The sequence below is a fragment of the Heptranchias perlo genome, unplaced genomic scaffold (genome assembly GCF_035084215.1).
Source record: "Heptranchias perlo isolate sHepPer1 unplaced genomic scaffold, sHepPer1.hap1 HAP1_SCAFFOLD_55, whole genome shotgun sequence".
Lineage (NCBI taxonomy): Eukaryota > Metazoa > Chordata > Chondrichthyes > Hexanchiformes > Hexanchidae > Heptranchias > Heptranchias perlo.
The window spans coordinates 1,294,617-1,309,094 of record NW_027139570.1 but is presented as its reverse complement, the minus strand read 5'-3'; the positions used below and the strand labels follow the sequence as shown (position 1 = coordinate 1,309,094).

Genomic DNA, 14,478 nt, shown 5'->3' with positions numbered 1-14,478 from the left:
GAGATACCTCCATCTTCGACTGCACTGTCCCTCTAGATCGTTACTCACTTCCCTCTATCTACACAGTATCTGTGCTGTTACCTCTTCCTGTGTGAGCTGCAGGTTCCTGTTAGTGATCTGGACCCCTTGTCAGGACAGAAATTTTATTTTGATGAATTTTCTGAACCGACCTGTGTCCATTCTCATTCTTGTTGAAGATGTTGGATCTTCTCCCCTGTTTGAACCTTCAGCCATAGTGGTGACAGACGTTCCCAGATTCTGATGCTCTGCAATAAATATAATATTAACAGAAGGTTTAGACAGAAATATTAAAATGAGCAGGATAACGTTGCCTTGTTGAACATGATACCAAGTCCGTCCTCCCCCATCAGTACAACAGCTGTTAGTTCTGGGATCGAGCATTTCCGGAGTGTTATGATCAATACTCCACATCAGGTGTGACACAGACAGCTGCCCAGTGAAATCCATTGAGTCCCGCTGATCTCCACAACCCAGTTCCAGACTTGCTCTCGTCGGCCGAGACTCTGCACTGGGAGTGCCCATTGGTAACATTTACTCACAGTGCAGGCAGAACCAGCCATATTCCTGAGGTAGTGAATATTCTGGCGGGAAACATGGCGCAGGGTGAAAATAAATGAACTAAATGACTCGGTTTTACACAGTCTGGGGCAACTGTATAATGTTTAGTCACAGATTGTGTTGAATATTTGTGAGTTGTTGAGTTTCGTTTTTAAATTCAGATACTTTCTGATCATTTTTTTCGTTCATGTGATGTGGGCGTCGCTGGCGATGCCAGAATTTATTGCCCACCCCTAATTACCCTTGAGAAGGTGGTGAGGAGCCGCCTTCTTGAACTGCTTCAGTCCGTGTGATGAAGGTTATACCACAGTGCCGTTAGGAAGGCAGTGCCTGGATTTTGACCCAGCGACAATGAAGGAATGACGATATATTTCCAAGTCGGGATGGTTTGTGACTTGGAGGGGAACTTGCAGGTGGTTTTGTTCCCATGTGCCTGCTGCCCTTGTCCTTCTAGGTGGTAGAGTTCGCGGGTTTGGGAGGTGCTGTCGAAGAAGCCTTGGTGAATTGCTGCAGTGCATCCTGTGGATGGTACACACTGCAGCAACGGTGCGCCGGTGGTGGAGGGAGTGAATGTTTAGAGTAGTGGTTGGGGTGCCAATCAAGCGGGCTGTTTTGTTCTGGATGATGTCGAGCTTCTTGAGAGTTGTTGGAGCTGCACTGATCTAGGCAGGTGGAGATTATTCCATGAAACCTCTGAAGTGTGTCCCGTAGATGGTGGATAGGCTTTGGGGAGTCAGGAGGTGAGTGACTCGCCGCAGAATACCAAGCCTCTGACCTGCTTTTGTAGCAAGAGTAGTTACGTGGCTGGTCCAGTTAAGTTTCTGGTCAATCGTGAAACACAGGTGTTTGATGGTGTGGATTTCGGCGATGTTAATGCCGTTGAATATCAAGGGGACGTGGTTAGACCCTCTCTTGTTGGAGATGGTAATTGCCTGGAACTTTTCTGGCGCAAATGTTAATTGCCACTTATCAGCCGAATCCTAGATATTGTCCAGGTCTTACTGCTTGCGGGCACGGACTGCTTCATTATATGTGGGCTTACGAATGAAACTGAACACTGTGCAATCATCAGCGAACATCCCAATTTGTGACCTTATGATGGAGGGAACCTCATTTATGAAGCAGCTGAAGATGGTTGGGCCGAGGACGCTGCCCTGAGGAACTCCTGCAGCAATGTCCTGGGGCTCAGATGATTGGCCTCCATCAACCACTACCATCTTCCTTTGTGCTTGGTATCACTCGAGCCAAATTAGAGTTTTCCCCCTGAATCCAATTGGCTTCAATTTTACTGGGGTTCCTTGGTGCCACACTCGGTCAAATGCTGCCTTCATATGGAGCGCAGTCACTCCCACCTCACCTCTAGAATCCATATTTGGATCAAGACTGTAATAAGGTCTGGAGTCAAGTGGTCCTGGCGGAATCCAAACTGAGCATCGGTGAGCAGGTTATTTGTTGAGCAAGTGCTGCTTGATAGCACTGTCGACGACATATTCCATCACTTTGCTGATGATTGAGAGTATACTGATGGAGCGGTAATTGGCCGGATTGGATTTGTCCTGCTTTTTGTGGACAGGACATCCCTAACAAATTTCCACATTGTCGGGTAGATGCCAGTGTTGTCGCTGTACTGGAACAGCTTGGCTAGAGGCACAGCGAATTCTGGAGCACGAATCTTCAGCACGATCGCTGGTATGTTGTCGGGGCCCATCGTCTTTATTTTCTCCAGTGCACTCAGCCGTTTCTTGATGTCACGTGCATTGAATCGAATTGGCTGAAGACTGGATCTGTGATGGTGCGGATATCGGGAGGAGGCAGAGATGGATCATCCACTCGGGACTTCTGGCTGAAGATGGTTATCTTCCATATGATATCTATTCACATATACAATATATACCTGGGTGTGATTCCTCTGGTCCCGATGGGCAGTGACAGTGTCCGTGTGTGGGTGGAGATGTGTCCTGATTGGTGCTTATATTAGAAGCTATTTACCATATTTCTCATGGTGTCATCACCTGACTATTGAGCAGTGTATGAGGTGAGGAAATTTACCACTGTTCCAATATTAACACTAATGAATACTGTAGGAGGTGAGGAGATTTACCACTGTTCTAATAGTAACACTAATGAGCACTGTAGGGGGTGAGGAGATTTACCACTGTTCTGATATTAACACTAATGAACACTGTAAGAGGTGATGAGATTTACCACTGTTCTAATATCAACACCAATGAGCACTGTAGGAGGTGAGGAGATTTACCACTGTTCTAACGTTAACACTAATGAGCACTCTAGGAGGTGAGGAGATTTACCACTGTTCTAATATTAACACTAATGAGCACTGTAGGAGGTGAGGAGATTTACCACTGTTCTGATATTAACACTAATGAGCACTGTAGGAGGTGAGGAGATTTACCACTGTTCTAATATTAACACTAATGAGCACTATAGGAGGTGAACAGATTTACCACTGTTCTAATATTAACACCAATGTATTATGTTATGAATCGTGTAACTTTGAACCGTTAGGTGATGCACAGCATTCATGTTTGTCATATCATTAGGAGTTATTCAATCTCAGAAAGCAGCATGAATATATGTGTTAGATTTGACTGCTGTTTTAGAATCAGAATTCTCCACTTGTGTTTGTGTTTTGCGAGGGAACGGAATTCGTGGTTGGGGTTCAAGATGGTGTCTTCGGTCTTCCCAATGTTTAATTGGAGAAATATGCAGCTCGTCTCAGACTGGACGTCGGACGAGCAGCGTGACAAATCAGAGGCAGTGAATGGGCCTGGAGAGATTGTGGATTGGTAGAGCAGAGTGTTGCCAGTGTACATGTGAAAGCTGAACCCTTGTCTTCATATAATGTCTCCAACACGAGATGAGAAATAGGAAGGGGTGAGGTTAGATCCATGGGGGATTCCCAGAGTTCACAGTACGGGAGCAGAGAAGCCATTTCAGGAGATTCTCCGGCTACGACTGGACAGGTAAAAGTGGAACCAAGTGAGGGCAGTCCCAATGAGCTGGACAATGGAGGAGAGGCGTTGGAGGAGGATATCGAGTTCGACCTTGTCAAAGGCTGCAGAGGTGGAGAAGAATGAGGAGGGATAGTTTACCACGGTCACAGCAATAGAAGGTGTTATTTGTGATTTTGAGTATTGCCATTTCGGTGCTGTGACAGGAGGGGAAACCAGCTTGGAGAGATTCACACATGGAGTTGTGAGAAAGATGGGCAGAAATTCGGGAGGAGTCAAAACATTGAGAGGAAAGAGAGGCTGGAGATGGAGATACTCGTGTCTAACTATTCACTCGCGGGTCAATGTGGGTTCGTCTCTTTAATCAAACCCTCTCCTCTGTAACACAAAATTCTCATTTGTGGTTTAGTGTTATAGAACAAGTTAAATTCAGTCCACTTTTACACAACATTCCACGCTCTCTGATTGGGCGATTGGAATCTCCCTGTTCCACCGGAGGAGTTCGCTTGTTCCACCATACAGAATTAGAGAAAAGCTTTCGATATTCTCATTTTACAAAACTGATTCATAAAATGCAGCCTCGTCACTCCCCTGTTTTGTACAGAATCGCGCAGAATGTACGGCACAGAAATAGACCATTCGGCCCAACTCGTCCGTGCCAGTGTTTATGCAGTAGACGAGCCTCCTCCAATCCAGCTTGATCTAACCCGATCAGCATATCCTTCTATTCCTTACTCCCTCATGTGTGTATCGAGTTTCATCTTCAAAGCATCTTTTCTTTTCAGTGAAGATCTGTAACTTGGAGATTGCCTTCTCACCGACCCTGTACAGTTCACGTGTTGTTCCTCAGCCCCAAAAGCGCAGTCCCGGACCCACACAACGCCGAACCAGCCCTGCACCTTCACCCCACTGACCCAAATCCACACCACACACCACTGACCCAGTCGTACACCGAAACCCCACTGAACCAGTCCCACACCGACACCCCACTGACCCAGCCCCACACCGACATCCCACTGACCGAGTCCCACACCGACACCCCACTGACCCAGTCCCACACCGACACCCCGCTGACCCAGCCCCACACCGACATCCCACTGACCAAGTCCCACACCGACACCCCACTGACCCAGCCCCACACCGACACCCCACTGACCGAGTCCCACACCGACACCCCACTGACCCAGTCCCACACCGACACCCCGCTGACCCAGCCCCACACCGACATCCCACTGACCAAGTCCCACACCGACACCCCACTGACCCAGTCCCACACCGACATCCCACTGACCCAGTCCCACACCGACACCCCACTGACCCAGTCCCACACTGACACCCCGCTGACCCAGCCCCACACCGACATCCCACTGACCAAGTCCCACACCGACACCCCACTGACCCAGTCCCACACCGACATCCCACTGACCCAGTCCCACACCGACACCCCACTGACCCAGTCCCACACTGACACCCCGCTGACCCAGCCCCACACCGACATCCCACTGACCAAGTCCCACACCGACACCCCACTGACCCAGTCCCACACCGACATCCCACTGACCCAGTCCCACACCGACACCCTACTGACCCAGTCCCACACCGTCACCCCACTGACCCAAATCCACACTCACACAACATTGACCCAGTCCTACACCGAAACCCCATTGAACCAATTCCACACCCACAAACCACTGACCCAGTCCCACACCGACATCCCACTGACCCAGTCCCACACCCACACCCCACTGACCCAGTCCCACACCGACACCCCACTGACCTAGTCCCACACCGACACCCCACTGACCTAGCCCTACACCAATACCCCACTGACCCAGTCCCACACCGACACCCCACTGACCCAGTCCCACACCGACACCCCACTGACCTAGCCCTACACCGATACCCCACTGACCCAGTTCCACACCGACATCGCACTGACCCAGTCCCACCTCGATATCACACTGACCCAGTCCCACACCCACACCCCACTGACCCAGTCCCACACCGACACCCCACTGACCCAGTCCCACACCGACATCGCACTGACCCAGTCCCACCTCGATATCACACTGACCCAGTCCCACACCGACACCCCACTGACCCAGTCCCACACCGACATCGCACTGACCCAGTCCCACCTCGATATCACACTGACCCAGTCCCACACCAACACCCCACTGACCCTGTCCCACACCAATACCACACTGTCCCTTCCAACCACTGAAATTAATTGATATTTTCATTGGCTCTCTCGGGTAGATTATTTTCTGACCCTCTCTGTTAGGTGATAAGTGTTCTCCCTTTATAAGTTGATAAGTTTACTCCTCAATATAATAGGGTTCAAAGCATTTATTGACATTCATCGGAATAAAGTATGCAACTTAACAGCACATTTACTGCTCAGGGAAGATTTCGAACAGGTTCTAGTTTTGAGCTCGAGGTTTTTCAAAGCTGATAAGGCCTGATCGAATTCCGAGTTATCTCTCCGAACACCCACTCTTTTATACCTTTTCCCCAATCCTGCCACGTGAGAATTCACACGTTCCATGTCAATACTGCTGTGTCCAGTGCACAGAATCAAGGACTATTTGGACCCGAACAATCAGCGCCCTATCAGTCACCTCTGAATCATCAGCAAAGTGATGGAGGGAGTTGGACCATCAAGTAACACTCGCTCGTCAATAATCTGCCTGCCAGCGCTCAGAACCGATTCCGCCAGAACCACTCGGTTTCAGACTTCTTTATCGTGTCAATCCACAAATGGATGCGAGAGTGGACAATCAGAGGACAAGTGAGGGGAACTCATCCCGTCAACAAGCAGCGTTTGACAGGGTGGGGCACCAAAGAGCTCCAGCAAACTGAGGTCAACGGGAGTCAAAGGGAAAACCTCCAGTGGCTGGAATCAGACGGGCCACCACACTGGGTTATGTTGGTGGTTGGGACTGTGTTGTATGTTGCAAAGCGTCAACCTCCAACTGTTTGTTCATAATATATATAATAATTCAGAAATACCTTCCAATAATATTTTAAATAATAGGATTTTAGCGGGAGAGAATAGGTTGAGGTTTTAGTCTCTTAAATGACGCTGCCACGAATGTTAATTTCAGGAAATAAACAACCCCTACATTCTGATCCGTGAGTAACTCCCCGACTTTCAATATAATTGAATAACTTCATAAGTAAACGGTGAAAGCCCCATTGGTCTACTTTAAAACACTGTAATTGTGCTCAGTATATTCGGGGTCCTTACCTTGTGCTGCGGCTCCTGATTCTGTTTCCACAGTGTCCGGGCAAGTTCGGGATGTGGGGTCTGCAGGTTAATGAACACACCCTGGGTAAAGATGAGTTACACATCACAGTCATAAACACGATCTTCAGCCTGATCAGTACAATCCCTCCCCGCCCTGTTCTCTGGTGTGGGGCTCGGTCTGAATCACACACCGTCTCATTCAAATTGAAATGGTCTGACAAATTACTGATATTTTAACCAAAGTCATAGAGTCTTAGAGTCATAGAGTTATACAGCACGGATAGAGGCCCTTCGGCCCATCGTGTCCGCGCCGGCCATCAGCCCTGTCTACTCTCATCCCATATTCCAGCATTTGGTCCGTAGCCTTGTATGCTATGGCATTTCAAGTGCTCATCCAAATGCTTCTTGAATGTTGTGAGGGTTCCTGCCTCCACAACCCTTTCAGACAGTGAGTTTCAGACTCCAACCACCCTCTGGGTGAAAAAGTTCTTTCTAAAATCCCCTCTAAACCTCCCGCCTTTTACCTTGAATCTATGTCCCCTTGTTATAGAACCCTCAACGAAGGGAAAAAGCTCCTTAGTATCCATCCTATCTGTGCCCCTCATAATTTTGTACACCTCAATCATGTCCCCACTCAGCCTCCTCTGCTCCAAGGAAAACAAACCCAATCTTCCCAGTCTCTCTTCATAGCTGAAGCGCTCCAGCCCTCGTAACATCCTGGTGAATCTCCTCTGCACCCTCTCCAAAGCGATCACATCCTTCCTGTAGTGTGGCGACCAGAACTGCACACAGTACTCCAGCTGTGGCCTAACCAGTGTTTTATACAGCTCCATCATAACCTCCTTGCTCTGATATTCTATGCCTCGGCTAATAAAGGCAAGTATCCCATATGCCTTCTTTACCACCTTATCTACCTGTTCCGCCGCCTTCAGGGATCTGTGAACTTGCACACCAAGATCCCTCTGACCCTCTGTCTTGCCTAGGGTCCTCCCATTCATTGTGTATTCCCTTGCCTTGTTAGTCCCTCCAAAGTGCATCACCTCGCACTTTTCCGGGTTAAATTCCATTTGCCACTGTTCCGCCCATCTGACCAACCCATCTATATCGTCCTGCAGACTGAGGCTATCCTCCTCGCTATTTACCACCCTACCAATCTTTGTATCATCAGCGAAGTCATTACTTCTTTGTGTGGAAAAAAAGATCAAATCCCCCCAGCTGTTCCATCTGTGGTTCAGAAGACCCCGCATTGAAACTGAATTCTGTAGCCAGATTCAGTTCCGTGTCCTCAATTCGATTTTAACACTCACCATAAAATCCTGTTTATTATCGAACCATTAAAGGCCACAGGTGGCAAGGGGCAAAGCTCGCTGTTAGTTTATTGGGATCAAACACCAGATGGAAGGACACAGTGAACTCTCTGAGTTGAAACGTTAAATGTTTGGAATTATCTCCTCTTTCCATAATTGACCGTATCATTGTCCCGATTCTAACTCTGTATAACTGTAACACATTCTGATCCGGGCTCCATTAATCTCAGTATTGGGTGTATTATAATGTTAATCTGATCCTTATTGCACTGAATTTGTACAATTCCTGTCACATGACTGGTTACAGGTTATTTCCCAATTGTTATTTATTAGCAACCGAGCAATGATTATAATCTCCTTGCAGAAAGTCTCCAGTTAATGAGTAACAGTCTCGGCCTTGATCAGGATATTTACACCCTTCAGTATCAGGCTCCAGGTTTCACTTACTGGAACTGAATCAGTAAATGTGTGTGGGAAACAAACGAGATTTCAGTTTCATCGGCCTGTTAATCTTTATTGTGGATGAAGTAATTTCATCTTTTCATTTAATCTTTGTTTTAAAAGTTTAGCAGCGGGTTCAATTTAATGTGAGGCTGAGAAACTCTGAACATTAAATTCATTTCCAAATTAGTATTTGTATTTAGTAGAAATATTAAAAGTTCATGCTACCCATTGCGACTCCACTATGTCTGATTCCCCTTCCTGCTTCTCTGTTCTCCAACTCCGTTTACGGCTCCCCCTGCTTCATGTCTGAAATCCCTGTTTTTCACCTGTCTATTTCCCCGACCGATTCTGTACCTGACCTTTAATGTTTGTTATCCCCCCACCCCCCACACCAACACAGACCGCATCCATATCTGTTTCTCGCCTTGGTTCCATTCACTCTGCTCTATGTCTGATTCTGTTCTAACTTGCCTTCCCCAGATGCACTTTTCATCCGACCTGCACTTATATTTATTCTGAGGCTGTGAAATTCATCATTAGCATATGTATTTAATATTGATATTAAAAGTTCATATTACCTCGTGCGACTCTTCCGTACCTTATCCCCCTTCCTGCTTCTCCGTGTTGCCGCTCCCAGTTTGTTTATAGCTCCCCTGCTTCGTGTCTGACATCTCTGCCTTTTACCTGTCGACTTCCCCCACCCATTCTGTGCCAGGCCGTTTATGTTTCTAACACTTAATATATATTTACACACATTTTTCCTATTTGCCTTTCTATTATTTGCACTTTTTTCATATTTCCTTTTTGCAGCTCGTAATATCTCCTCTGCCTTCCTTTGTTGTTTTCTATATCTCTCCCAGTCCTCTGGATTACCACTTTACTTGGCATTTGTGTAAGTCACTTCCTTTAGCTTTATACTGCCTCTTACCTCACACGTTCACCATGGTTGCTTGACTGTACAAGTGGAATATTTTGCTCTTTAGGGATATGTTTTGGATGAACAGATCTGTTCTATACACAAAACAAAAGGACAGACTGAATCCAGCCAATTACCGCCCTCCCATCCACCTCTCAATGATCAGTAACCTGATGGACGGAATCATTAATCGCGCCATCGAGAAACATTCACTCATCAACAATCTGTACAGCGACGCTCAATTCGGGCGGTGCCTCAAATCCCCGGATCCCCACTTCTTCACAGATACAAGTGTTGAATGCTGGAGAAGAAGTGATTGTAACTCGCTTGGACAACAAGGCAGCGTTTGTCTGGATTTGGCACCAAGGAGCCCCAGCATCCTGAGGTCAATGCGGGTCAAATGATAAACCGTCCCGTGGCTGGAATCATTGGATTTCGGTGACGGTTAGAGGCTGTGATATACTTTGAAAAGTCTCAACCTCTAACAGTGTCATAAACGAAGATTATCTTTGAATACTCGTTACATATGCAGAATTTTAGTGAGGAGTTTACATTTGGTAATTTGGTTCTGTTAAATGGCGCTTCTTCCAGTAAGTTCACTTATGTAAAAAAAAAACAATCTTTTCTTACCTGATCCAATATGGATACAACTTTTCAATCTCATTGAACTAATACACAAATACACGGCGATGGATCAGTTCTGCTGCATTAAAACACTGTAATTGTGATCAATATATTCGGGGTCCTTACCTTGTGCTGCGGCCCCTGATTCTGGGTAAGTTCGGGATGTGGGGTTTGCAGGTTAATGAACACACCCTGGGTAAAGATCAGTTACACACCACAGTGATAAACACGACCTTCAGCCTGGTCAGTACAATCCCTCCCCGCCCTGTTCTCTGGTGTGGTGCACGGTCTGAATCACACACGGTCTCATTCAAATTGAATTGGTCCGATAAATTACTGATATTGTAACCAAAATCGTTAATTCTTTGTGTGAAAACAATTACTAAGTCCCCCCAGCTCTTCCATCTGCGGTATAGAAGACCCCGCAGTGAAACAGAGTTCTGTCGCCGGATTCAGTTCCGTATTCTCAATTCGATTTTAATACTCACCATAAAACCTGTTTATTAACGAACCATAAAAGGGCACAGATAGCAAGGGAAAAAGCTCGCTGTTACATTATTGGGATCAATCACCAAAGGAAAGGACGCAGTGAACTCTCTGAGATGAAATGATAATTGTTTGGAATTATCTTCCCTTTCGATAATTGGTTGTTTCTTCGTCCCGATTCTAACTCTGTATAAATTCCAATCCCGACTCTATCAATCTCAGTATTGGTTCTATTAGAATGTTAATCTGATACTTATTGCCCCGAATGTGTTCAATTCCTGTCACATGACTGGTTACAGTTTATTTTCCAATGATGACCATTTATTACCAACAGAGCAATGATTATAATATCCTGCAGTTAATGAGTAACAGTCTCGGCCTTGATCAGGATATTCACAACCTTCAGTATCAGGCTCCACGTTTCCTTTACTGGAACTGAATCAGCAAATGTGTGCGGTAAACAAGTGTCATTTCTGCTTCATCGGCCTGTTAATCTTTATTGGGGGTGATGGAATTTCACCTTTTCATTTAATCTTTGTTTTAAAAGTTTAGCAGCGGATTCATTTTTTTGTGAGGCTGAAAAACTGTGAACATTAATTTCAGTTCCAAATTAGTATTTGTATTTAAAAGAAATATTAAAAGTTCATGCTACCCATTGAGACTCCTGCGTGTCTGATTTCCCTTCCTGCTTCTCTCTCCTCCCACTCCGTTTCTGGCTCCCCCTGCTTCCTGTCCGAAATCACTGCCTTTTACCTGTCTACTCCCCCGCCCCCACCGATTCTGTACCTGACCTTTAATGTTTGTTTCCCCCCTCACACAGACCGGTTCCATATCTGTTTCTCCCCTTGTTTCCATTCCCTCAGCTCTATGTCTGAATCTGTTCTAACTTGCCTTCCCCAGATGCACTTTCCATCCCACCTGCTCCGTGACTGAAAGTCCCCCTGCTCCTGTAACCGCCTCCAATTCGACTGCCTTCCCCCACTCCTATCTCTCCCCTAACCCTCTATTCCATCCCCACCTGCTGCAATCCTAATTCTCCCCTTGCCTTTCCTTTCCTCCTGGTCCATGCCTGATCTTCCTCACATCCTTTCGCCCTCCTGCTCGGTAACTGATTTCCCCCTCCTTTCATTCCACATGCCCCATGCCTGATTACCTTCCCTGCTTCCTTACCCATCCTGCTGCATGTCTGTTTTCCCACCCACCACAAAGGATGTAACAAAGCTATTCTAACTACCCCAGTGTCACACGAAGTACGGGCAGAATCCAACATTAACTGCACAGCCCATCCCGTTTTATTTTCACCCAATGCAGTTACAGACTCGGGAAATAATTTCTGTTTGGTCACACATCTCCATTTAAAAGATTCCACGTGTGGTATTTTGCCTATTTTCTAGTCTCACTGGGTTAAGCTCTCATTCTAGGGTCCAATTATGCTGTTTTTGTCGTTCGCTTCTATTTCCCCATTGAATGGATAGTTCACATCTGGATTTTTTAGTGATGCGGTATGTTCCAGGGCAGCAAGTCATCGATTGTCATGAAACATAGGAACAGGAGTAAACCATTCCGACCCTGGAGCTGGCTGCACTATTTTTTGACACCTTGATTTATCACAAAATCAAACGAAACCAGAATCAAATCCTAACTTTATTCTCAGTGTCGATGATGCGGCGTCCAGCGGTGGCGGAAAGCGTCAAGCGCATCCCTGATCCAATATTGAGTGAGATCATGGCTGGTGTGCATCTCAACTCCATTCAGCCGCCTTAACTCCAAGTCCATTGAAAAACTGAACGAACAAAAATCTACCGATTTCAGTATTGAAAGCTTTAATTGTTCCAGCTTCCGAAGCCTCCAGCGGAAGAGAATTCCAGATTTCTACTACCTGTGTGTGAAAAAGTGCTTCCTTATTTCCCTTCTGAATGGTCTAACTCGAATTTAAGATTATGTCCCCTCGTTCTTGATTCCCCATCATAGGAAATAGTTTCTCTGCATCTCGCCTATCGAATCCTTTTAACATTTTAAACATCCCGATCAGATCACTCCTCAACATTCTGGACTCGAAGGAATAGAGGCCAAGTTGATACAACCTGTCAATTTGAGTACAGACCATTTATCCCCACTGTCTCCCAACTCCATAACCTCTCAATCTGAGTACATACCATTTATCCCCACTGTCTCCCAACTCCATAACCTCTCAATCTGAGTACATACCATTTATCCCCACTGTCTCCCAACTCCATAACCTCTCAATCTGAGTACATACCATTTATCCCCACTGTCTCCCAACTCCATAACCTCTCAATCTGAGTACATACCATTTGTCCCCACTGTCTCCCAACTCCCTAACCTGTCAATCTGAGTAAATACCATTTCTCCCCACTGTCTCCCAACTCCATAACCTCTCAATCTGAGTACATACCATTTATCCCCACTGTCTCCCAACTCCATAACCTCTCAATCTGAGTACATACCATTTGTCCCCACTGTCTCCCAACTCCCTAACCTGTCAATCTGAGTAAATACCATTTATCCCCACTGTCTCCCAACTCCATAACCTGTCAATCTGAGTACATACCATTTATCCCCACTGTCTCCCAACTCCCTAACCTGTCAATCTGAGTACATACCATTTATCCCCACTGTCTCCCAACTCCCTAACCTGTCAATCTGAGGACATACATTTTTCCCCACTGTCTCCCAACTTCATAACCTCTCAACCTGAGTACATACCATTTATCCCCACTGTCTCCCAATTCCGTAACCTGTCAATCTGAGTACATATCATTTATCCACACGGTCTCCCAACTCCCTAACCTGTCAATCTTAGTACATACCATTCATCCCCACTCTCTCCCAATTCCCTAACCTGTCAATCTGAGGACATACCATTTATCCCCACTGTCTCCCAACTCCATAACCTCTCAATCTGAGTACATACCATTTATCCCCACTGTCTCCCAACTCCATAACCTCTCAATCTGAGTACATACCATTTATCCCCACTGTCTCCCAACTCCATAACCTCTCAATCTGAGTACATACCATTTGTCCCCACTGTCTCCCAACTCCCTAACCTGTCAATCTGAGTAAATACCATTTCTCCCCACTGTCTCCCAACTCCATAACCTCTCAATCTGAGTACATACCATTTATCCCCACTGTCTCCCAACTCCATAACCTCTCAATCTGAGTACATACCATTTGTCCCCACTGTCTCCCAACTCCCTAACCTGTCAATCTGAGTAAATACCATTTATCCCCACTGTCTCCCAACTCCATAACCTGTCAATCTGAGTACATACCATTTATCCCCACTGTCTCCCAACTCCCTAACCTGTCAATCTGAGTACATACCATTTATCCCCACTGTCTCCCAACTCCCTAACCTGTCAATCTGAGGACATACATTTTTCCCCACTGTCTCCCAACTTCATAACCTCTCAACCTGAGTACATACCATTTATCCCCACTGTCTCCCAATTCCGTAACCTGTCAATCTGAGTACATATCATTTATCCACACGGTCTCCCAACTCCCTAACCTGTCAATCTTAGTACATACCATTCATCCCCACTCTCTCCCAATTCCCTAACCTGTCAATCTGAGGACATACCATTTATCCCCACTGTCTCCCAACTCCATAACCTCTCAATCTGAGTACATACCATTTATCCCCACTGTCTCCCAACTCCATAACCTCTCAATCTGAGTACATACCATTTATCCCCACTGTCTCCCAACTCCATAACCTCTCAATCTGAGTACATACCATTTGTCCCCACTGTCTCCCAACTCCCTAACCTGTCAATCTGAGTAAATACCATTTCTCCCCACTGTCTCCCAACTCCATAACCTCTCAATCTGAGTACATACCATTTATCCCCACTGTCTCCCAACTCCATA

The 14,478-nt window shown here is 46.2% G+C and overlaps 1 protein-coding gene across 1 annotated transcript in view; it reads right to left on the bottom strand.

The window, feature by feature from the left end:
• The window catches only part of LOC137315442 (NACHT, LRR and PYD domains-containing protein 3-like), a 52,286-nt gene that overhangs the window by 15,907 nt on the left and 21,901 nt on the right, over window positions 1-14,478 (bottom strand). Inside the window, exons 4-6 of the mRNA XM_067980120.1 lie at window positions 6,802-6,882; window positions 1,355-1,511; window positions 171-266 (exon numbers count right to left, since the gene is read on the bottom strand). Coding sequence (XP_067836221.1) covers window positions 171-266; window positions 1,355-1,511; window positions 6,802-6,882 — 334 coding nt within the window. The remainder of the gene's footprint in view (window positions 1-170; window positions 267-1,354; window positions 1,512-6,801; window positions 6,883-14,478) is intronic.